The 27126-nt window shown below is 36.1% G+C and overlaps 1 protein-coding gene across 4 annotated transcripts in view; it reads left to right on the top strand.

The window, feature by feature from the left end:
- Positions 1-27126, top strand: part of rnf144aa (ring finger protein 144aa) — a 46542-nt gene that overhangs the window by 1616 nt on the left and 17800 nt on the right. For 3 of the 4 annotated variants that reach the window (XR_013817761.1, XR_013817762.1, XM_079833177.1), the window contains exons 2-4: positions 18943-19093; positions 20479-20583; positions 25321-25381. Coding sequence is in view for 2 of the 4 variants with exons in the window: in XM_079833177.1 (XP_079689303.1) it covers positions 18959-19093; positions 20479-20583; positions 25321-25381 (301 nt within the window). In the remaining 2 variants the exon portion in view is untranslated. Of the gene's footprint in view, positions 1-2462; positions 2489-18942; positions 19094-20478; positions 20584-25320; positions 25382-27126 lie in introns of those variants that run through there. The other variant, XM_079833178.1, reaches the window with a different exon arrangement.

Here is a 27126-nt window from a genome sequence, read left to right as displayed (position 1 = left end):
GTTATTTTAATAGTTCCAGTGATATCAAAATAATAATAATAAAAAATCTGCCATTATTAGAAATATAAATTTAATGTTGATTGACTGATTGTGTGTTTGGAAATTTTTCAAAATTGCTCAAATGTTGGTCTAGACATTTAATTTTTTTCTGAAAGTTCGTAGTGTCATTCTAACTTTATTTTTGGCTGTGGTTTCAGCCTCATAGAAATGTTCGGTTCGCATTTCTACAACCTGGAAGAGAATTTAGTTTAAAGCCATGGTTTCCCTCTTCCTTTTGGATTTTGAGAATAACAAGTTTTTGATTTAAGTTTTAGTCAAATACTGCCTGTGGTTAAAATGTATGTTTTGTCCTACAACTTAAATGACATTAAAGTCATACCATAATCATTCATTTTGAAGCTGCTATGTGCCTTTCGAGTGGAGTTGGAAATATCTTAATTACAAGTTCCGAGCTCATAAATGACTGAGTGAAGTCATACTTAATAGTGGGAAACTTGGAATTCTATGTGAGTTGCTGAGTTGTGACATCATAAGGGTGTATCACTGTGAATATATTTATCATCTATAGAGATCAGTGAGCAAAAAGCAAGTCTGTAAAAATGAATGATGTTGGACATTATTGTAATATTACAATACAAGCTGTATTTAATTTATTTTAAAGGTGCGATATTCAGAGCTTATTGACAACATGTGTAATGTTTCAGAAAACTAAATATTTTTTTGTATTGTATCTTTTTTTGTTTGTTTAAACTACTTTTTTATGCACCAAGATGCGCATAAATTCAAAAAATGCTCAATTGAGGCGGATCTTTTTTTTAATTCGATAAGAATAAATCCCTTGATGCGCAACAAAAAAACCCTCTATGCCTCAACAGAGGATGTGATTGGATAACGACTAACCAGCAGACCAATTATTATTATATTGCACATCTCAAATATTGGTTTGATCATTCTGAAATGCCTGAGCCAAGGTCTGTCATCAAAAACATTTGGTTTAATGATCCACCAGAAATGTCAGGCATATGAATGCAAAAGATAACATGACAGCGTTTATTGGTTTTCGTCTGAATGCTCTGAGGCTCAAGTCATTTATGATGTAGTAAAAAAACATCCACAATGGCTTCCCTGATTGCAGCACCTTCTATTTGTATTAAAGATATTTTGTGCCAATTTCCCAGGAAGTGACGATGTTGTTCTCTTGAACACAAGATGGAAACGCTGCTTTATTCACAATTGTTTTGTGCTGTATTCCTATTTTGTGCATACTGTAAGTTCAATTCGCTACTTTGAATGGAAACATATGCATTCCAAATCCAAAACCTTCTGTGTTGGCTTACAATATTAGATGCCATAACTAAATTAAAATCCAAATAAATAAATGTCATATCAGTATCAGTTAAGGAACAAAGTATTTTAAGCAACTTTTACTGAGAGAATTCAGTTGGTTGCATCATACACCAAACTTTTGTTGTTGGTCACAGTAGATTGCGTTGTTAGGAAAGAGGGTTTATCAAAATAGTTTCAGTCAGTGTCCTGGAAAAAAACTCTTTACTCCCATTGGCCCTCTCAAGTAACTAGCGCTGCAAAGGTTTGACAACACCACATGTTGCTAACCGCCATTGTTTACATTTGGTAGTGCAGTCCCTCTGGTATTCATCCCCGCATTCATTACTGTACTGGCTCATTACTGGCTGGGTTACTATGAGCGAGAAATGTAGCCTATCTTTGACAAGTAGAGTTTTGAGATGTTACCTGTGCTATTTGGGATGGCATCTTTCTGGATTCGGTATTAATGGATTAATTAAATTCTTAATTTCCCTTAATGTCCTGTGTTGTCTGTTTTTGATTTGTATAATTTTTTTTAATGTAACTTATGATTCAATACAAAATTGGTGGTAATAACATTAATCAGCCTTTTAAAATGTAAACAAATGAAAATATAATGAAAACATTCCTTTAAATTACAACAAAACATTGCATATCCAAAATTCTGTGACATTTCGTGTTAGACAGTACATTCAGATTTTATGACAGGATTCTGTAATTCCGTCCATGTTTTACACATAATAGAAATCATAGGGCCCTTTGACTCATTGGTTGAATGTTTTGCCCTAGAAAGTGTGTTGTATTATAATATATTATAATCATCTTTTAAACATGGGTGATTCTATTATTGCAGGTACATTTGTTGTCATTATTGTTTCTGCTTTTTACAAACGTTTAATAATGTTTAATAATTTGTTACTCATTGTCATGGATCACAAGGTGTTACAGGCAGTAACAGTATAATATTGTCTTACATAGCTGAAAATCATGATTCTTGTACTTTTGGTAATATTTTATGTATTTTATTTATGAAAGTAATTTTGCGTCAATTTTGTAACCGTACCAGACTTTGCCTTTAAATTGGTTAAATATTTCCCCACAACCACAACACACAGGAAATTATGTAACTTTCCCTCACTGATAAGATCTGAAGCACTGAAAGGTATGTGCGCTCTCTCTGAGGAAATATTTAATTAATGCTAATATCTAAAACGTTCTTACACCAAGTGTTATTTTGTATGTATGTAACGTCTTTTTTTTTTAACCACAAAAAATGTTACCACAATATCATAAAACAGACAGAGTTTATCACTGATCACACAGTGGGTTGTTTAAAAGTCTTTTGAAAGTCATGATTTCATTAGTGCCATGTGCTCTTAGCATTTATGCTAGCAAGTGTAGTTTTTGGCTAAAAAGTTTAAAATGGTCAATCCTGTTACCATCAAACTCTGTTACCTGTGTTATTTCTACACATTGCCCAATTTGTCCGTAAAAAAATACTATAGATAAATTACTTTTTGTTCAAAGTATTAAAGGAAGTAACTTGTGTTTGGCAAGCACTGAATTATTGAAATTGAAGATGTTTTCAATAAGATACTGGAAAGAATTTCTGTTAGTGAACAATTTTTTACCCTTAACTTTTTGAAATTCAAAATGTATCCATTTATAGAATCACTCATAGGCTCTCACTTTAGAGAACGGCTTATGGGATAACGGCGGTCTGTTTACATTATGAGAGAGTCTTTATCTGATTAGTCTTATCTAGTCTGGTTGGATTTGACTTTGCTTGACAGTGTATTTAAAGCATTAACAATAACATCCAACTCTTTATCCTCCATCTAAAATCAAGCCCCTTTCTGCATTTTAGCCTTGACTGAAGAACAATTATATGCACTTATACACTATATTTGCACTATAAACAGTAACATTATTGATCTGTGCTGTGTATTTGATATACGGTTATGCAGTTTCACCCGAAAAAAAGAAGAACAGAGATCAGATAAGTGTGTTGTTCAGTCAGAAAGACACTCCCAAACGAGGCCACTTATCTTTCCACACCATAAATAGACATTCTGTAGTTACATTTTCAGTATTCGTCCTTTAGTCACTGTGGTAGCTTGAATGGTAAACAAAAAACAGACCGATTTTACTTCATTTCTGCTGTTCATAGCAGCTCACAGATGCTTCAGTTCAGCCAATGGTTGTGGTGACCCAGCAGCAACAGTTGCAAGTACAACAGTCATCTCACAAATATGATAATAAACATGCAAACGTTGGGCCAGATTTGCTTAAAAGGGCAAATTAGCTGCAATCTCATAAAAGCGTGGATGGGAGTGGAAAGTTCTGCGGGTCGACTGACAATGCGTGAATTGAACATAGGTGTAAACAAATCTTTTCCATAATGACAAAATGCAATCTACCAAAAGCAGTGCAAATTAGCAACTATCGCAGCAAAATGGGTTAAGAAGACATGTTTTTTTTAATGTGTTAAATGATTTAAATACCAATAAATTGACTACCGCAAACCTGTTTTCACACTTGAAGGAGAGACTGGTTGCTTGCAGTGGCCATGCTTGCTGATGTTCTGTTGCAGGTCTGTGGCTCTGTCCCCTGAACTTTGAGGGGATCTCTGAGTTGCAGACAGGTCCGGATATTTAGCATGCTAAATATTTCATGGGCATCGACACTGATAATACACACTCCATGTTTGTCACTCACGTGAATGAGCACAGATTTGCCTCAGATTTCAGACATTTGTCACAATTTCCACAAAACTGTCGGCAAGTGAAATTGGGGTGAAAATCATGCAGTGTGTACCCGGCATAAGACATCACCAACTGTGTTTACGTAAATACCATAGACTGTAAAAGAATATGAACGTAGTGTCCGTGACATCACCCAAAGGATTCTGAAAAGCAGTTTTGAAGCGTAAAGTAGGGTCGAGCTGGCCGTTGCCAGCATGTCACTCCCGGATAACAGAAAATGGGCAAAGAGGCGGGACGTGGGTGGAGCCGAGGTGACGTGATGACTAACAGACAGCAGACAAACGACAATCCACCTGTCACTCAAAGTGGCCATGCCCTTAATTATACAGAACTTTAAGGCTTTATATAATGTAAACAAATGAATTATAAAAAAATTCAACCCCCTCACAGTTGTCATGAAGGGCAAAATTAGATATATAGAGTAGACCAAAACCACAATTTGTACCAGGCTTTAAACATGTTTTTTTTAGCTGTAAAGTTGGGCATTTTAACATGGGGCTCAATGAGATTCTGCTCCCTTTTGGAGCCTGTCTCTTGTCCGTATTGGCTTCAAGATAAACTGGGGGAGGTTGCCGCTTGGGCATTTTAAAGGGGACCTATTACACAACTGATGACAAATTCTGCCCTATTAGCATAGACCCTTCCCTTAGTGAGCTGTACACCACCATCTGCCATAAACCATGGCTTTACAAATGAAAATGATTATTTTTCCAGCCACTTTGCATTGGAATTCTCTATTTTAACCTTAAAGCTACACTGTGATATTTTCACCCATCTAGCGGTGAAAAGGTATATGACCATCCAGTGAATATTAGTTTCTGTTCCTCTCAATTCCGATTTCGTTTTAACTCCTACAGTGGCCGATTTAGTCCAAGATTAACATGGCTTCCAGTTTGACCTCGTCCACATTCGACACGGTGCCATCGAGTGTTAAAACGCGAAAGGCGAAGCTTGAATTTACGGGTATGTCCCTCTTTGGCTAATGTACTTTCAAGATGGAGGGGCAACATGGCGACCCGCATTTGAACCCCTCACTTGTATGTATTTTCAATGGCATATTATAAGCTTACGAGAATACTTTATTACTTGAAAGAAGTAAATATACATTAATGAGCACATCTATTTTTGAAAGAACTAAGTGTTTTTAGCTAAGAATAAACTAAAAAAGTTACACAGAGTAGCTTTAATTACTACACTAATTGTAATATAAATAATAAAAAATATTTTAAGTGATCATTAATGGACCATAGCCTAATTGTTGCACAAACAGTAGGCTTATTTAGTACCAAAATATATCCTCAAAATATTCAATAAATATTAATGGCTTCACAGACAAGCAAACTGTATTTTAACCATAATATGGCCTTCGTTGACCTCCTCGGCACCCACACACATGCATTTGATGCACTAAATGCATTACAGAGCACTTAAAGCTGTTATGTTGTGGCCAGCAGTTGGACGTTTGTGCAACCATTTTGCAATTTAATTATGAGAGGCAGAATGACAACAGACGTTTAACTTTTTGCTATTGGATTTTGCTATTGCCATGCCAACTAATGAATAATTAACTTTTCAAATCATGTATTACTTCAAGATTCCATATGTTACCACTGAATACCTCCTAAATCACATCTGTGGTGCCTTTATCACTCAAGACATTGTTTTTACCATAAGTACATGGTAAGGATTCTTCTGAAATTTTGGAGTATTACCTAAATGCTTAATAACATACCATGTTTTCTCTATTAGTCAGTCATCATACCTATCATCAGTGATATCAATAGGTACATTGTTGCTCCCCAACAGCTGTGGATGAGAGAACAGTTATTGCAAAGCTCTGTAATGCAGGCAGGAGACTGGCTGGCTCTCGGCAGAAGGTGACCTCAGCTGGGTTCAGATCTGATTGAGTCAGATATTTCGCAGGATAAGTCCCAGTAGCCTAGCCTAGTGTATAAAAGTTGCACACGTGCAAAATTATTTTCCTAAGTGAGTGTGCCAAGAACACATTGGGATTCATGACATAAAATATATGAGTCACACCAAAAGACTTGCACGAGTCAAAGTTATTGGTTTAATACAGCCTATAAAGATAATCTGTCAGTGTGGTTACTTAATCTGAATCAACATCCGACTCGTGTGTCATGTTTTTTTGGCTTGGGTTTTAATCACTCCTGTGAGAAAGTTTGTCATTTAAACATAAATTAGATCATCGAGATATTTTGGTGAACAAGCTCAGGCGACAGCAAGTCTGTCTGATGTGATTTTTAACTGCAGCCTACCTGGTTGACGGGTATCTTTTTTATTTATTTATTCAGTTCTCACAGTCGGTACCCACTGAAATTGGCACTCACACCATCCCATAGCATCAAGCTTTGCCACATGTGGCTGGTGATAGAATGAGACATTTGCATGTTAATAGCTTGATAGCAACATGTGAACTCATCAGGCAGTCAAGGCTGTGAAAGCTTTGTCTCATTGTAGTTTGTACAGCACTGTACAACATCGTCCACATTCCGGTACCACCATGATGGTTAATGGTGCAACAGTTCCATGTGAAGAAAATGGTATTATCATACATGATGTAGTATTTTTAAACCACCAAATTGTACCAGTCATTTCAGCATTTTCGTTTATGGAACCTCAGTAATAAAACAGTGAAATAAAATGAGATAATTACAAATGCAATTTTTATTTTTCATATAAATATGAATAATTTGTCATAATTGTGACGTTTTATTCCCCTGTGTGACTTTATTTCTCAGAATTGCGACTTTATAGCTCACAATTTCAACTTTAAATATCATAATTAAAACTAGGGGCCAGATTTATTAACAGCTTGCGTCAGCGCAAAACCTCTTTTGGCGTTAAACTGCTGTCAGGATTTACTAAAGACGCGCAGTGATAAATTAGCGCTGAAATGGCGTGGACAGTTATTTTTGCGGCTGACCTTATTGCATATGTATTTGTATGAGTTCCCCTTGCAGGCGCAAAATATATGAGAGGAGAGTATTTAAATGAAGGTGATTTACAATCAAATTTACTGGTGTTTGCACCATTATTTACCACCCAAAAAAAGCACGTCTTAAACCAGAAGCTAACGGGTAGATTGCGTTGGTCATTATGGAAATGATCCGGCTGCGTCTGTATTCTTTAATTTGCACGTCGTCGGTATATCACGCTCCAAACTGTCCACTCCCATGTGCACTTTTATGGAATTGCGCTCACGCTAATTTGCCCTGTTTAGTAAAGTAAACTTTTTATTTCACAATGTCATTATATTTTATTATGAATCTGACTTATTTGCTATTTTTAATTTTATCTCACAACTCAAACTCTAAAACAGTAAAAAAAAATAATCACCATTTTTCAAATTCTGGGAAGCTGCTGTGGCTTGCCACCACTATTTTACGAGTTCAAGAGGAACTTTGATAGGCTCAGCAAACTAGTGAATCCTGATTCATCCTTTGAGTTGCATTTTTTTTAAACACAGGACTTCAGTTTTGTAAGCTTTTCTAAGATATAGAACATTTTGTGCCAGCTTATTGTTTTGTACAATAATGTTAAGAAATGTTCTTTCCAGACACGCATTTGGTTTTTACAACACCATCTAGAAGAATGTGTCTGATGTGTAAAGGCAGGACAATGCGGATTAGTATGAAGTTTTTTCCAGTGAGTGGGGTGTTTGGCCAAGGGAGACCATTTTGGGCATGTCCTGGCCTCAGCATCTGTGATTCAGAGCTTATTCACAACTATTGCCTACTAAAGTGCTACTGTACTTTCGTAACTTTTTTAATTTTTTATGTTACGGTGGATAAAAAAAGAATCTGAATGTTGAAAAGACTGAAGTGCAGATATCTTCATCCATGGCTTATGTTTTTGTTGGCTAAATGTTTGACTTTTTCTCACATCTGTTATCACTCAAGAACCTTGAGTGACAACAGATGGCATTCACAGATAACCTCAGGGCTCTCAGTCTCTGTTCGTGTCAATAGAAATAAGTACTCCGCAGCATGCTTGTCATATCTTCTTAACTTTTCAGGCACAAATGGTGCTTCTGAGAAGAAAGATGTCTCTTCATATTTTAATGTAGTTTTATTCTGACATGGCTGATGTTGTTGTTTTATTCCATTCAAAGCTTTGTCTTCACACCACAGAGAGGTTCAATTTCTTTCTGTGTAATTCTGCTTCATAATTATACTTGGAGATAATGGTATGCTTTAGTCAGACTGAAAAATGTTTTCCACAGTCTGTATAGGCTATGCAGAGTAGGGCTGTGCAATTAATTGAATTTCGATTTCGCCTCCCAACCAAACCAAAATAGTAAAATAGAGAAAAAATTATTATTATGCCATGTTCAGTTTTGCAAGAACACTTTGTCTTGCGTTCTGAATGAAATGTGCACGTGCACATCCGCCCCTCCCGAAGCCACAAACTCTCTCAGGTCGTGAGTCTCGTGACTCTTGTGCATATCATCCGCTGGAATTTAAAAACTCGGCGCGAGTAAAGATGGCAGAAGGAGGGCAGTTACAGCAGTGTTTGGTGAGCAAAAAAGGCAAAACCAACTCCGTTGTCTGGGAACAGTTTGGCTTCGAGGAATCAGACGACAAGCAGAAACATGCTACGTGCAAGATTTGCTACATGGTAGTGGCTGCAACGCAAGGAACACCACAAATTTGTTTAACCACTTGAAAATTAAACACAGAGTGACCTGACAATCTAATAAAGAAACAAAAACTGAGGAGAGCAGGGGTGCCGTGTAAACATCCTTTTTTTTCCTTCATATTTTTCAAATAATTCTCTTTGTAAACTTTGTTCAATGCATGCGAGTGCTGCCATATTTTCGAATATGACCAGTCATTTTCGCCGTCATCACCCGGGTGTAGTGCCAGAAGATGCGAATGAGAAGTCGCGCGCGCTGTGAGAAAATGTGTCTCTGTGCACTCATCCGAAAGCGCGCACACGTCTCACAGCATGCAAATATTGAGTTCTCTTTCAAGTCTTGCTCTTGAACGGACAAACTCACACAAAAAGTATGTCAACATGTCCATCTTGATGAATTTTCTAGCAGACATAGTCTGTATATGCCTTAAGTAAACTTTATACAGTCGAGAAAGACGACTCATATCCATGCATTAGGTCTTAAAGGGGCAGTAGCCTTTACTGCTGTCTGTTTAATGTCAAACAACAAAGGACATCACTCACTGCTCTTGATTTAATAGCTTTTGTAAGTTTAATAGGATTAATCTTTAATTTATGCACTCAAATATGCAATGTTATTTTACATTTGATACATTTCTGTACCTGAAAACTAATGTTAGACGTACCTGAAAAACCTGAAAAGCATATCTAGCCGAACCATATTGTTGATCTTATTTATTTGTGGTTATCATTTTTACTTGAATACTTTTATACTTTGATTTGAATGTGTTATATTATTTATTTTAATAATTCAAAAAGTACAACAAATGTTACAATTTCAATTGAATTGTTGAAAGGTGTCTTTTTAATAAATGCAACACATTCCCAAAGTCATGTGAAATAATCGTGTTACATAATCGTGATTTCAATATTGACCAAAATAATCGTGATTATGATTTTTTCCATAATCGAGCAGCCCTAATGCAGAGTGACATCAGATCATTAGAGAAATCTTCTCCTTATTCTGGAGGATTGACCTTTACTCTACTCCTGTAACCTTTGAACAGAGGGACTTTGTTCTCCAAGATGATCTTCCTTCAGGCTGTTTGAGAACTCATTCTGCTGTTGTATCACTTCTTCATGATTCTGCTGTTTTCTTAACAAGTCAGTACGTGACATTTTTTATAAAAGCTTATACTGCTGAAGAAACCAGTTCATACCAGTATAAGGTGGTCATTACTCGTCAACCAATTCAAACTATGTTTGCTCAACTCAACTCAGTTCAACCAGCTCAATCGTGTTTTAGTTTATTAGCTCCACTAGGTCCCAACAAGCTTAGTCAAGGTCTACCAGTTAGGGATGAGCAAAAGTTTTTTTTTTTTAATTGTCGTCAGTGGGTTGCCTAATAGTCAAATAATCTCATAGGGAAGCTTATGATAAAATGTGGTTTGGGTTCACTTAACCTTGATCTAATGTGTTTGTTACAGGATGTTTGACCTTACTAATTGGCTTGACAGTTGTTGAATGACTTGACCATCTTGACTCATTCCTATAGGTCATCATAAGCCTCATTGGATTGATCAACCACCTAAACCACATTGGCCCAGCTAATGACCAGCTTCAACTACTACCTGTTTTTGGCTGTGTTTGGTTAAGGGCAAAGCAAACTGTGCTTGTTCCAAAAAGGATACCATCTCTGTAGTTGATTAGTAAGATTTAGTCATACAGCCTTGATAATCTGGAGTTCTCAAAAACACAGCTTTCTTATTTAGAATAGTCTTTTAGAAGTGCTGACTATTAATCTAGCCCATGACATTCAAGGAAACTTTTTTGGAGAAAAGACCAATGGTGCCATGAATGTCGCATGCCAGGGCTAAAGGCTGACACTGGCCCATATTTTCATGCAACATTGTCATTGTAGCCTTGTCTTAGTCACTGAACTTCAAAAATAAACCTCAATGAAAAAATAGTTATGTATCTGCTAGGGGTGTAACTACACATATTCGTACCGAACCGTTTCAGTACAGGGCTTTCGGTTCGGTGCACACGTGAATTCAAGCGATAAATGCCATTTTGACGCTCTTTAATGTGGCGTGACTGAGAGAAATCAACTAAATATATGCGCTATATTAGCCTATTCATTATATTCTACTTAACCTGTTAATGATGTACGTCTTGATTATTTCATGCATGTTTAAATAAACCTGTCATGAAAATGGCAGACACTGTGTATAAATGATTATATTTCAACAACGAATTGGAGAAAAAACTATTTTATAATTGGATTTAGAAGTTATTGCAAAAACTGCCTTATGTGAAGTTTACATGTTATTTGAGTGTTGATTATTATACCTAAAAATAAATAGCAACTGAATTTAGGCTAATAGTTTGGGCTCTGTTGTTAACCTTTAATATTAATGTGTAAGTAAGGGCTCCCTATATAGTTTACAGCAATATCTTCAATAAACTTTTAGTTGTGATTGAATTCATTTAAGGATTTTTTTTTTCAGTAAACCACTGCTTAATAAAAATAAATAAAAAGCTATTTTGTAGAACTGCTGTACTGAACCGTGACGCAGCCTGTTGTAGATTTCTGTTTTGATCTTACTGCGAAGATCTGAAGATAATTGTCCCTGTCTGCTCACTGAGAGTTTTTCACCATTGGGATTCCTGACGTTTATAAAGACTGAGCCAAAAATAAAAGAGTGCTCAATCACTTTGGGTGATAAATGTGGGTCATTTGGCAAGGCCAAGCAAACAGTGAGAGAACAGTTACACGTGTGTGCATGCATTTTACTTTGACCAAATAGGAGCATTTGTGATATACTCCACACATTTCTGATGTACTCCACACACTTGAGCTCCTCCCGACAACAGGACAAATGGAAGAGTAAAGAAACGTTTGCTTTGACGCGTCCGGTTTAAACACGCTTCCGATCCGAGTCATTGAATACTGAGTATCTGCACAATGTATAATGTGTGTGTATATACACACACATTACACATCTGGTACAATAGAAGACACTGTAAACAGACTGTGTGGTCACACAGATAGCCAATACTGATCAGTTAAAAACATAAAAAAGCTTAATCATAACTCCTTTAAAGGATTTTAGTCAAAATCATCTTATTGTCTCGCTTATGAAACCTATTGACATTTGTCATATGCCACTTTGGCTTTCACTTGGTTACATGGCAGTTTAATGAGGTTATAGCTTTTGACAGGAAGCCAGGAATGACCTTTAGAGAAAGACAGACTCAGTGCTGACATACCACCTCAGCAAGTGCACACACACAGCCTGCAGTCAGAGACCAGCCCAGCCAGACGAAAACACACTGGGGTTCCTCCATTTCGGGACATTCCCGTATTAATACATCAAAACCAGTTTTACCTCTTCAGAACTGTGCATTATAATGTTGTTATGCAATTGAAAATATAAATTTGGGGTTTGTAGTGTTTTATTTTTTATTTATACAAAATTATATAGAATACTAAAATCGTCCATTTATCAGCTATAACATGAAAATAGTCCATTTTAAGTCAATTTCAATTTTATTTCATGATGCACATTGTTTTAAAGCAGCTTTACAGAAGGATATTGCAAAAAAATATTATTGACTTTGCAATATTGACCAGAATTTTAATATGAATACATATGTAGTCAAAAAGCTATTATTAAAGCAGGTAGTCCAGCAGTTTGACTGGATGAGCCATGTTCAAGGCGATTTGATATTCACACATCAATTTAATCACACTATAAATGTGACATGTCTTTTTATTATAGCGTGTTACCTGGCGTGATTGTTGTTCTACATTATTTTGCCAGAGCATATAGCATTGAATTAATGTAGCGGTTATATATTTTGTAGTTGCCATAGAAACTAAATATTTCAAAGAAGCAAACCGATCAGAGTGAAATCTTTAGAGTTGTCATTTTGTAATTACAGTAATTCCGACATGATGTGAACACTGCATTAGGCTATAATGAACAACAATACTTAGTGGAGAAATTGTTTTTGTGACTGTTATCAATAAATTAGGTCATTTATTGAACATGTGCCTTTTATTATATTCCCACCATTTTATACTTGTGCTTAACACACCTTTTTGGAAAAACAACTTGGAAAAACAGGTGAATTTAGATGTTCTGAGCAAATCACTTATTATACAGGTCATCTACAGTTAGTTGCAGTTAATAGTTAAGCTCACAAAATGCTGGCTTTTTAAAAAGTAACAGAATGAGAAACAATGTTAGCAGTTTGGTTTGACTTTAACAGACTGAAAACTGGCAGGTTAATGGCATATGGAGGAGTGATATTTCAAACTAAAATAATTCAAACATAAAAAAGAAATCATATGAAAACAATAATGCCTAGGAGTGAGACTTCACTTTTAAGTGAGACTTAAAAATAGGAATAAGTTATCAAATTAATACTTCATACATGGACAAATAATGTGTCTATTGTAAGAGACATATTTAAAACTGATTTAATTCATGCTTTAAAATAAAGTTAAAATAATAACTTTAATTAAATGCACATTTAAAATGGATTAAAAAAAAACATTTGCCTATTTTGATGTGTAGGCCTGTTTTTTTGGGCATCGTTTTTCAGAGTAAACATATATTACCTGCTGATTCATTCTTCGATGTATTATAATGTGGGAAAAGCATTAAATTATCTGTTCTCATGCCAGTCTGGTGGGTTTTTGGCATCTGACTGATCTCATTTAAGCAATTATTATCTGAAAGTGTTATGAAACCATGCCTACAGTATTACCACACAGTGGTTAGTGGTGAAATAAGATGCTTTTATGCTATGATAAATGAGGTCGAACTGAGCCCATGGGGCAGGTAAATGCTTCTGCTCTTTTCAAGGATGATTGAGTAGAAGCCAAAAGTCAGATAAAGTTGAGTAAGGGAACATTGTGTTCATGTTTGTGGAGACTGGGGCATCCATATCTTGAAATATTCAGGCAGGTACTTCTCAGCTTTCATTGTGAGACTGACCCATTTCTCTCTGAGAATAAATAATGAAGGGGAGACTTGGAGACCAGCACAAGACTTTCCAGAAGTTCCACCTTCGGCATTTATTTCCTATCTGAATATAAAGACTCTATAATAACTGTATGGAAGAAGAGAAGGTATAGTCTCACTTTGTAATATATGTTTTTGTAACCATTTGAGCATCAAAAAATTCCATTGGAAACCATATTGTCAGCCAAAATACCATACCATACCATACCATACCATACCATACCATGATAACAGTTATTGTTGCTACTTTAAAAGCATAAATGGTAATAGCATAATAAATAAATATATTTTGTTTCATTGTGTTTTAGAAAGTGTTTCACAGCAAGCAATATCCACCATTTTACCATCTCAATTAACAAACTATAGACCAGATATTAGTCTGACTATAAGTATCTCACTTCTAGCCAAAATAACCTTGAATTTGTTGTTTTTGCCAAAATAACTATGATATTCCATCAAATAAGCAAAGTCAACAGTGATTACAAGGTGCTTGGTTTCATTTCTTTGACATGTTCTATCCGTCGATGACTCTTGGGCTATAGTTAGAGATCTATTAAATATTCTCTGACAGCCCAAATTTTGCCCTTTTTTAGCCTAGACGTTAGGGCTGTGTTTGGACGGCTATTAGACATCTTTTAAACGCAACATTGCTTGCTGGGTTATGTAACCACAATGTTTGGTGTGGCATTTTGATAAAATCTGAGGTAGGGCTGGATAAAATACATATTTTCTAAATCTTCCAAGTAGTTGGGATCAACAATTTCAGGGAAGCCCTAGATTCAGGTTTATCTTAAACATGCATACATTTATATAACGTAACAGCTAGATGGACCATTAAATCCAAGAGTCACACAACACAAGTTCCTGTATGGCTTTCTTTCTTCTCTGGAACACAAAAGAAGATATTTTAAGATGTTTTTTTAAGACTATTTTTATCGTGCAGTGAAAGTCCGAAACAACTCCAGACCCCAGTGACTTGTTGTATGGACAAAAAAAAACACAAAAGAAAGAAATGCATTGCATTGACATAAAGTAAATGATAACATCATTTTCAATTTCGTGTGAACAATCCCTTTAATGCCAGTTGCATCACGTGACTTTTTGAGATTTTTTTTTTTTTCTCATAATGTTGTAAATCATATTGCAGCCTGAACTCATGATAAATGATCGTTCTCTTCTGTTCAGTGATCTGATAAGAAACTGAAATGAGGGCATAGTGATGTTCTCTCTGAGGGCTGCATTGTTGAGGATAACTTGTTTTTCCTTGTTATTGTTTCTCTGTCGGAAAGTGATAATTGCTTTCTGAGTAATGCAAATTAGTGAACTTTCTCATGCACAATCTTTTCTCACAGAAGACTGTCACCGGAGACATTGACTCTTGATGCAGAGGGTGGGTAAATGGGGAAGGAATCGTTAAGCGGAATCAGAACCAAAATCGTTAATTCCAAACAATTTCTATGAAAGATTCTTTTGGGACTTGAAGAAGCACACCTCTTTTTAGCACACAAACACACGTACAAGTATATATAATTTATTGTGAATGTGGTCTTTTTCCTCTTTGTTGCTCAGATGAGGTGTTAGCCTGAGAGAACGAGCATCAGAGATGGATGGATGTGGACGGGCAAGTAAGGTTGTGACAGGTTGAAGGGAGAGTGATGTAAGACCTCTGAGCTCAACCAGCAAAATCAGCTTTCTTTGCCGTCTCTGTTCTTGATATCCTGGAGGCTGCACTGATGCATCATCAAGCTATCAATATTTCACCCCGTTTGACTTATCAAGCGGAAACAGCCAAGACTTTTTGTGGAAATGATGAATGATAGCTTAAGAGCCCTTTAACGCCTGTAGCACTATGAAAAACCTCTCTCCTCTCAATATGAGAGCAGCAATTTCTCATACTTAAAGGGGTACTTGGGTTAGTTCACCCAAAAATGATAATTCTGTCATTAATTGCTCACCCTCATGTCATTCCAAACTTGGGCTTTTGTTCATCTTCGGAACACAAATGAAGATCTTTTTGATGAAATCTGAGAGCTTTCTGTCTCTACATAGACAGCTACTCATCTGCCACTTTGATGAAAAAGGCTCATAAAGAGATCATAATTCATATGAATTGAATGGATTTAATGAGGGGGGAAAAGCATAGGAGAATTTCGGACATGCATGTCATGTGGCCAAAATGTCGTGTTGTTGTTATTATTAAAGGCAAAGTGCTACGCACAGGCTATTTAAGACAATACTGGCTATGACAAATGCTAGACTAAGACACTCCGTAACACTTTATTTTACATTGTCCTTGTTATTATGTTATATGTACTACTTACCATAGTAATAACAGTGCATAATTACATGTAACTAACCCTCACCCTAGTAAGAACATGTAGTTAATGAATATTACTCAGTACTTAAATATATAATTGCACTGTAACAATGACACTCTCCTCCGCTCCTCAAATACATCAAACATTAGCTTTTATATATGTAGTGTTTCTTGAGAAAATGCTGAATTTATTCAAAGAATCAGTTCTTTGTTTACCCTTGCATTGCAAACAAGCAGAGACGGTACAAAATTTGTATGGCACTTCATTCACGATAGAGGTGGAGTGAGTTATGAGGTTTGACTGAGACAGTTTGATGATCCAATGGAGTTATAAAGGTTTGGTCTCAAGCTTTTTTTTAATTTTTTTTCATTGGTGAAAAATACAAGATACCAGGGTTCTGCCTGACAGCAATGGTATATAAACAATATATTTTACATTTATTGAAAAATATGCATATTAATATACATATACTATGCATTTTGAGAGCATAAGGAAACTGACTTAAGTTATTCACAGTACTTCATTAGAGTGGGTGTGTGCTAAGAAGTTAAGTTCTTTTGGTGAGATTGTCTTGATATGATTCTCTTCTTTGCAGAATCATGGGTGATTTAAAAGTTTATAATTTATAGTTGAAATTGAAAAATCAGTTCCCCTATGGAGAAAACAAATGGGATTTTTACTTCAGGAACTGTTGCACTCGATAATGTTCAGGCAACCAACTGCAGTGTTTCCCCTAGAATTTTTTCCAGCAGCGGTGCTGTTACGTGCCGGAGGTTGTTACCAAGCCGCTCGTCGGGGGGGTCCGGGGGCATGCACCTCCGGAATAAATAAAAAATTAAAATAAACCATGACTTCTGGCAAGTTTTGTGGATAGAAATAGACATTTTGAACATTAAAATCCAAATTGAGCTTTTCATTAGTTTAAAAGGTGACTATCTTATAGCCTATTTTACTTCAATAACCTGCAGGGACGTGCAGAAAGTTCCTAAGGGGCAAGGGCTCAAATGTAAGAAAGGGGCAATATGTAAAAAAAAAAAAAAAAAAAAACCCCATAGTGTTTGGATACTATTTTATGTTTTTGCAAAAAGTCTCATGCTTATCAAGCCTGCATTTATTTAATCAAAAATACCAGAAAAAAACAGTAGCCTAATATTGGGAAATATTATTACATTATGTTTTTTTTTTTACCATAAGTTTTTATTAATCAAATATATTTTTGTTTTGATTCACATTATGGCTCAATCGTCACCAAGTTTATTAGATGCTGCCCCTTTAAGACGCAGATCTAAAATCATTCTCCCTTTTACGCACATTTAAGCTAAACTGTGTTTAAGTGAATACTCTCCAAGCCTGTCATTTTGACATATAGGCTATTTTGTTGTGTATTTGATGGTTTAGTCGCGCACACGAAGCATATGTGCAATTCGGTCCGTTTCGCAGCGTGCGTACACACACACACACACACACACACACACGCCTGCCTTGAACTTGGAAACAGCGTCTATTGCGCGGATTATTGTGCTTTTCATTTAATCAAACACGTTCTGCAATTTAGCCAAAGTGGAGAGTGCATTTGCCAACAATCACGGATTGTGCTGAATCTGACGTTAAATGCATGTTTGAGGAGAAATGACAGCGCGCGCTGTGAAGGGAAGGAAGTTGTGCTAGACGATGCGCGAGCATAGTTTATAATAGTTTTACCTCATATCTTCTTTTTTTAATCCTTGGAAGCGAAAAAAAGATTAATATCACAGCCCTGTGATATTGTGAAAGTGTAAGTAGACTACATTTTTGTTTAGTTCTCTGGCCATCGTCAATCTCTTTCTCTCTCCTTTACAGTGTGTAAGTGAATGTCGTGATATTACTGATCATGTGAAGATTTTGCAGTGGCGCTGAAAATCCAGCGGCGGCGCTGCGCCGCTGTGAATACATTGTAGGGGAAACACTGAACTGGCTAACAACCACTCAAAACCCCTGGCAACCATCTAGCAATGTGGCATTAACCAGGTGTGGCACGTTTTCATTTAAAATCTTTATTTAACGGGACAAAGATAGGATGAGTGAAATTTTTTCGCTTTCGTTTGATGTCGGCATAGAAAGGTGACATAAACGGCACCTGCATGGTGTTAAGAGCCTTCCGGCACCTTGCACTAAACCTCAACACTACATCACACAACTCTCTACATCACTGACTGAAATGTCTAAAAGCATCCTGAGTGATTCTCAGCATATGATACCCAACATGCAGACCAAAGTTTCTTCCCTCATCCTGCCACAAGTGCAGAACATAACCTGCCTTAAGCACCTGTTCTACCACCGGCAGAAGCGCTTCTGCCCCGTTCCCCTTTCCCCCATTGCCTAGCAGCCAAGCAGAGTGTTATTGTTCGCACAGACACTTCCTGTAAACACTTAAGTCACAAGCCTCTGTGCACAACAGCCCACTTCAGCGTGAGAAAATGAAAGCGTCTCATAGATAGTCGAGACTTCCAAAAATATCTCTCTCTCTGAAAAACTGTAAAAAAAAAAAAAAGGGAGATGTAGGCGGAGAGTAATGTACTATTTTTTATTGTCTCTCTCTTTACTGTCAGGCCTTCAGTTGGGCTACAGAATATAAATGGGGGTAAATGTGTTTGCCCCTTTCACCGCTCTGTCTGTTAGACCATCTCTAAACACAATGTGGCTAATTTGATGTGCATTTAGATGTTTGTGATTCTGTGGATATTTGCACTGAGAAGCACTTATTGTGGCTGCGGCAGCAGTCTCCACTTAAGATTGACAGCGGTTAAAAGCTTTGTGCCGTTTTTATAGGTGCATTAAAGTGTGTAGGCTTTCTCTAATAGCAGCTATTCTGTGTTTCAGCTCTGCAGCAGGCATCATGACTACAGCTAGGTACCGACCCACCTGGGACTTGGCCCTGGACCCGCTGGTGTCCTGTAAGTTGTGCCTGGGAGAGTTTCCCTTGGAGCAAATGACCACCATCACCCAGTGCCAATGCATCTTCTGCACCCTGGTGAGTAGTATCTAAACATGGATTTTAGGTTTCAAAAAAACATTATAAATATATTTTATTGTAAAATGTAATGCATAATAAACAACATAAATAAAAATAAATAACATAAACAGTTGATCAAATATTTACTTTATTATTATTATTATTATTATTTTATATGACATATCAAAATTAAATAAAATAAATAATATATAATGAGAAAATAAATACAATTAATACAATAAAATAGTTTTATTTTTAATTTAAGTTTAAAATAGAAGGCAATGAGAGATTTCAACAAAGACTTAAAATAACATTATGAAGATTCTCTGGTTTATTTCATCCTTGATTTCTGTCTTTAGGTTTCACTGGAATAGCAATGGAACATCTAAAAATAAATCAGTGGGATTCTTACATAAGCCTCAGACATTTTGCAATCTGTCTATATATAAGCACAGAGTTCACAGCTATGGACAGAATATCCACAGGCCAAATGAACAGTTTTTTTTTATTTCAGCAATGTGATTCACAGTCCAGTAATAAACGTCTTCAACCCTCTGAGGTTTGCTGTTCTGGCTTTCTCTTTTCTTTGTTATTATACTGATTTGTGAGCAGTTTTATTTATATCTTGAGGTTGTAGGCAACATTTGGGGTAAGGAAGCTTCTAGAGTAGGGTAAAGGGAACAAAATCTCCTCATCTGACTCTGAGAAGCCTTGTCTTGGTTGTGTCTGAGCTCACTAGAGACAAAACTCTCTTTGTGTCTTAAGCGAAGCATGTTTATGGAAACTCCCTCAGACTTTGACTTGCCAAACATTCCTTAAAGCTCAAATACACAATTTGTTTTTGGTGCGTTCAGATAAATATTATTTTATTTTATTTTTTAATTATTTGATTTATTTATTTATGTGTTTATTTTATTTTATTTTATTTATTATTTTATTATTATTATTTTTTTTTTATTTTTTTTATTATTATTATAATTTTTTTATTTTATTTTATTTTTTTTTTTTATTTATTTATTAATTTTGATTTTATTTTTTATTTTATTTTGAGAGAGTGGGAGAGACAGAAAATATGACCTGATTTTTCTTCTGAAGCAAAGATGATTCTGAAGCAAATATTTGTTTCACAGTCTATTAAAACTGCAAATTTCTAACACTAGAGGATAATTAGTCTTGGACAAGTGACTGCGTCTTCGTTAAATTGAGATGTTATACAGCGTAATTATTTTGAGGAAGTTAACAGTGCATTTCAAGTGGTTAAGTGCTTCTGTACTCACACGCTCACAGATACAGTGAGCAAATTAAACAGAAAATTAAAAGCAGAATTTGTTTACACATAAGGTGTTTTTCCATATTTTGTATTTTATTAACTTAATTGTTATGTCTCATTATCCTTTTCAAAGTGCCTGAAGCAGTATGTGGAACTTCTCATCAAAGAGGGCTTTGAAACGGCCATCAGCTGTCCAGACTCAGCCTGTCCAAAACGTGGACATTTACAAGAAAATGAGGTAATGTCAATATACACTACCGTTTAAATTGTTTATATATGCAGTGTGTGCATAATTATTATGCAAGTTGATATTCTGATGATATCATATGTTTTTCCCAAGCACATTTGACCAATTCCAAACCACATCAATCTTTAACTACTATTAATTTTGTATTTAATCATTTATACATGATATATCATTTCACAATGTATTTAATGTATTTCACAACACTTCAGCTTGAAATTTCTTATTAAGTGTGGGTAATATTTCAGAATACTTTACCATAGCAAAGTATTCTGAGATCCTGTCACCTTGTACTTCTGGAGACTCTAGGTAGGTTGCCATTGTGGAAAATGGTCGCACTGGAGACTAAAGGGTTCCTGATGGTTTCACACCTAATTCTTCACTTTAATTCCTTTTTGGGTTTTTTTTAGTTAACATTTGCCTTTTCTTTTTGGCCTGTTTTTGTATGACCCTGCTAAACCAATGAGTGGTTTGCTGTCCACTGGTCATGCCTTAATTTTGCGATTTCTAGTATAACATCCTTCTCATGAGCATTTAATACATTTTTATTTGAATTTGCTTATTTTAAAGCTGCTGTCCGTAACTTTTTTTGGTTAAAAATGATCCAAAATCCATTTTTGAGCAAGTACATAACTAGCCAGCGTTCAAAACCATCTCCCTACCTTAGCCCGATTCACAACGGTAAGCTTGTAATAATGTGTTATAATTTGAGTGGTACTGGTAGCTTTCCGCAAGAAATTTGAGCATGGCGCTGTTCGAATTTGTGTCATTATGTCACGTCTGTATACATTAAGAAGGAAGATGTTGTGAGGATGTTGCAGGTGGCAGATCATTAATAGCCTTTTCTCACAGCAGCTGGAATAAATAAACGTATCATTTTGATGGTGGATTGTAATCCAGAAACATCCAAACGACAATCATCAGTGACAACTGGAGATTCACTTGTAGTCAAAAGCAAAAGATTGACTGTACAGAAATTGAAATCTACAGGTGACGCTAATACACACTAAATACACATTGGCACGCAATGCTGATTTTGTTAAAGGGTTAGTTCACCCAAAAATGAAAATTCTGTCATTAATTACTCACCCTCACGTCGTTCGAGACCCGTAAGACCTCCGTTCATATTCGGAACACAAATGAAGATATTTTTGTTGAAAGCTGATGGCTGAGAAAGGCCTCCATTGGCATTCAGTACACTTATACTCCCAAGACGGATAAAAGACACTCAAAACATCGTTACAAAGTCCATCTCACCACAGTGACTCTACAATAATCTTACGATGCGACGACAATAGTTTTTGTGCGCAAAGAAAATCAAAATAACACCTTTTTCCAACTTGTTGCTGCCTTCCGTGTGTGCCTCCACGACGCATGCGCGAGAATATGACGCAGATCCGGCGTTCGGACAGATGACCCAGAAGTGATTTGTTTACAATCAGAGGAAGACGCGCGTATCTCAGCTGTTGGATTCTACATTGATCGTGCTTTAGGTCTCGGCGTAGTGCTCAAAATGGGGTTAGAGTGTGCATTTCATGGAATCCCGAGCCCCGGCGCTACGTCATATTCTCGCGCATGCGTCGTGGAGGCACACGCGGAAGGCAATAACAAGCTGGATAAAGGTGTTATTTTGATTTTTTTTTGCGCACAAAAACTATTGTCGTCGCATCGTAAGATTATTGTAGAGTCACTGTGGTGAGATGGACTTTGTAATGACATTTTAAGTGCCTTTTATCGGTCTTGGGAGTATAAGTGTACTGAATGCCAATGGAGGCCTAACTGAAGCCTTTCTCAGCCATCAGCTTTCAACAAAAATATCTTCATTTGTGTTCCGAATATGAACGGAGGTCTTACGGGTCTCGAACGACATAAGGGTGAGTAATTAATGACAGAATTTTCATTTTTGGGTGAACTAACCCTTTAACATTAACAGTTTGATAATAAAGTATAACAATAATAATAATTTGCACGATTTGATTTGATATGAGCTAAGCGATCGTTAAATTAATTCACCGTTGGTAGCGCGATTTATTGTAATGCTTTTTTCTCTGTTAGTCAGAACAAAAGTGGCAGACATGTTACTTGTTCAGATGACATTTTCCGGTGCAAATTTTTATTTAGGTTATACTCCAAGATGTAGAATCTGTGATTCCGAAGTACAGTATCCATACCGGTGCGGTGAATGAATGACCGCCACACACACTCCTCAATACATTAGATTCATCCGCGGTGAGGAGCTGTGCACAACCCACGTAAAGATGATTTATGCAAATAACTGCAATTGCAGAGCAAGAGGCAAAACTTACGGACTGCAGCTTTAACAGTAAAACCTGCTTAATAATTATGCAATTAGGTGTTTTTAACTTCCAGCCTTCCTTAAAAATTATATATCACTTATAAATGATTAAAAACTAAAATTTATAGTAGTGAATAGATAGTAAATGAATGTGTTTTGGAATTGGTAAAATGTGCTTGGGGAAAAAAAATATCGGAATATCAACTTGCATTATAATTATGCAAGCAATGTAAATAATGGATGCATTAATTACATTAGTCAAAGTAAACCCTGTCCTTTTGAACTTTTTGTTCATCAGGGAATCCTGAAAAAATGTACCACTGTTTACACAAAAATATGAAGCAGCACAACTGTTTTTAACTGATAATAATAATAATATTTTTCTTTTCTTAAAGGGATAGTTCACCCAAAAACGAAAATTTGATTTAGTTTTTCTGCTTACCCCCTAAGGCATCCAAGATATAGGTGTCTTCGTTTCTTCAGTAGAACACAAATGAAGATTTTTAACGTTGCTGTGTGTCACTCATATAATGCTTGTCAATGGGGTCGAATTCTATTAGAGTAAAAAAAACATGGACAGACAACTTCAAATTAAACCCCGCGGCTCCTGACGACACATTGATGTCTTAAGACACGAAACGATCGGTTTCTGAGAGAAGAATTTGGAACGATCGGTTTCTATGTATATTTCTATGACCCGGCTGCTATTTGACCTCACTCACGGGAAGTGATGGCAGTCTGGAGAGCTGAATACATTCGTCTGATATGAGGTGATATATTTGCATAAATACCGTTCGGTTTCTCTCAGAAACCGATCGTTTCATGTCTTAAGACATCAATGTGTCGTCACGAGCTGCGGGGTTTAATTTGAAGTTGTCTGTCCATGTTTTTTTTACTCTAATAGAATTAGACCCCATTGACAAGCATTATATGAGTGACACACAGCAACGGTTGGAGTTAAAAATCTTCATTTGTGTTCTACTGAAGAAACGAAGACACCTACATCTTGGATGCCTCAGGGGTAAGCAGAAAAACATCACATTTTCGTGTTTGGGTGAACTATCCCTTTAAGCATCAAATAATCATATTAGAATGATTTCTGAAGTATCATGTGAAACTGAAGACTGGAGTAATAATGCTGAAAATTCAGCTTCGTCATTACATCAATAAATTACATTTTAAAATGCATTCAAACTTGCAATAATATTTCATAATATTACTGTATTTTTGATCAAATAAATGCAGCATTGGTGAGCATAAGAAACTTCTTTCAAAAACATTTCAATCTTACCAAATTACCAAACATTTGAACGCTAATGTACATTTTCCTTAATTTTGCACCGCTTTTTAATGCTAAATATTTATTATTATAAAACAGAGTTGTGATTGGTCAGTACTGCTTTCATGATAGGGACATTTTAATTTTACTCTCATGGTTTTCAACTAGAGGGCACTTAAAGATAGTTCAGGGGGCCCATGAATATACAGATAACATACAGAACTATGAACTAATTACTAACGGTGTCTAACTAATGATGATCTGTTAAACAGTATGGTTAGGTTAGGTTGGTTAGGTTAGGTTACTTTATTTATGATGACATAGTGAGTAAAAGGCATCCGTATCACAAAACAAAACATAATAAACAATAAATAATTATTATTATTATTACATGATACATGTGCTCAAGGCCACCACTCCACCACTCAAGACTTAGTATATAAACCTGTACCTTCATATACAACTACACCTCCCTACATATATACATATACTTATGCCTATATAAACATACATACACAGAAAAAAAAAACTATTTATTATTCAACACTGTATGGGTTGGGAGTCTAAAAAGTATGACTTTGTCAGAATTAATGGGGTTTTAGGAACTATTTACAAACCCTGCAATAGTCACTGCTTCTGAAACAACAAATATTTTACCATCCAAATAAAAATCCTAAAATGGATCTGCAAGATCAAGAGGAGATTAAAGCTCTTTTAGCATAAAATGGATGCTGAAACCTCTCCACACTATGACTCTCCCCTCGGTGGCTTGCACCACGAAATCCTTCCAAGTATGAGGTCAGTCCGAGGGCAGGGTTCCTCCTCGGCGCTGCAGACTCATTGTGAGGATGGCTGGCTCGTTCAGTATCTCAGCAGCTAAACCAGACGAATCAGACCCAGATGCAAAGCATCAGAGCAACTAATGTGTCTTTTTGGCGTTCCTTAAAGCTGATGTATGCCGTTTCTGCACTACTAGAATTGCCAAACAAAAATTAAAACATGCATATTCCTGCTTTTTAGATTAGCGATTAGATTAGAAACCATATTTAATGTGTGTTTACCCTGATCAAATTGAAATGCTGAATGCAATATCTGCAAAGGGGGTTTTTGTATCCATCAGACTCAAATAGCTTTGTTCTCTCTCTTTTTCTCTCAGATTGAATGCATGGTGGCCACAGAGATAATGCAGAGGTACAGGAAGCTGCAGTTTGAGAAGGGTAAGTGGAAAGAGGAAAGTCTGTCTGTCAGCAGCTGATGAGGCATGTGTGCATGTTTGTTGATGGTGAGCTCCATGCTTGCTGTCCTAGATGACTCAGAGTGACTCACAGTAGACAAATAGGCCAGTGCAGGTGTGAGGATGAAAGGGATGTGAGTGGACTTGCACTGGGCACGTGTAGGCCCAGCTGATGTCATGCTTTCACAGAATGGAGGCTTTTACCTGTACTGTCTGAGCTTTTCTTCAATGAGAGCCCACCTGCTGATACTTAGTTTAACTGTACCTCATTATGTTTGCTGATTATCGTTTGCAAAAAAAATTCTTCTGGAAAATGGATTTAAATCTACTTTGTCCGCATGAGCACCAACAGTGAACTCCAATATTTTGAATTTGGACTACAGTACCCATTTCAACTGCTAGCTGTCAATATTACATACTGCACCTTTCAATTTCAACTTAGCTTAGTTACAAAGTAAAGGGGCACTAAGGTACACCTTGCGCACTGCTAAACATGTTTGTTAGTTGTATTGTTTAAATCAAATTTTCATGATTTAGCGTGTATTCATATTTTCATATTCATGTATTCATCCATATTTTACCATGCGTAATATCGATCTAGCTTACTGCAGTGTGCAACAAGTGTCTCAGAAGCCGCCAAGCGAATGCACAGAGTAGCATTATAACAACTTTCAACACACTCAAATAATGCGTACGCGTAACCAGAAAAAGCGGAAGTGGTTGTCTACGGCTGATAAAAGCTCAGCAAAATCCATGTATAATTTATATTGATAAAATAAAATTAAATAAATTGGATTTCTTCTTTTTTGTATCAGTATTTATTTATCATTCCTTATTAATACTTATACTTTTTTAATGTTAATAAATATAAAGCACCTATTATGTTATTATTTGATTAAGTATTGTTTCAATAGAATTTATTATGAGGCAAAAGAAGTTTGAATCAATAGAATAAACTGAAATTCACAAGCCACTGTCGGATCATTGAAAGGAAATTTTATATTTTGTGAATATAATGAGTTCTGTCTTAACAGCAAATGGTGCAACCAAATTAAGTACAGAGTAACAAACTAGTTATCTACCGTGATCTACCGATGACGCACAAGACAGATCATTTCCATAATGACCAACGCAATCTACCCATTAGCGTCTGGTTTAAGATGCTAAAATAATGGCTCAAACACCAGTAAATTTACGAGTGATTCATTTAAATACTCTCCTCCCATACATTTTGCACCTGAAAGGGAAACTCATACAAATACATATGCAATAAGGTCAGCCACAAAAATAACTGTCCACGCCTTTTCAGCTGTAATTTATCACTGAGCGTCTTTAGTAAATTCTGACAGTAGTTTTTAAACGCCAAAAGAAGTTTTGCGCTGACGCAAGCTGCAGAGTTATTTATGAACCCAAGGTAAACTATAAACCGTGTTAAAATCCAGAATTGCATTAATCCAGGATATAAAAAAATGACCCTTGGCTAACAATTTGAAGTGTGAGAGGCATAACTTCATACCTTTTGGCTGTACAATTTCCAGAGCATGGCTTCATAATTCAGAGTTTAAAGCATTGCAAACCTACTACGAAAAAAACACAAATCAGACTGTATGCTGAAATGCTTTTTAATTTTGACAAATATATCTTCAAGTCAGAAATCTCAGAGTTTAAAAGACTAATAATGAGTAAATTAGACTATTGCTAATTGGCTACACTTGATCAAAAGCATGA

This window comes from Gobio gobio, assembly GCF_949357685.1.
Source record: "Gobio gobio genome assembly, chromosome: 13".
Lineage (NCBI taxonomy): Eukaryota > Metazoa > Chordata > Actinopteri > Cypriniformes > Gobionidae > Gobio > Gobio gobio.
This window is presented reverse-complemented; position numbering and strand designations above follow the sequence as displayed.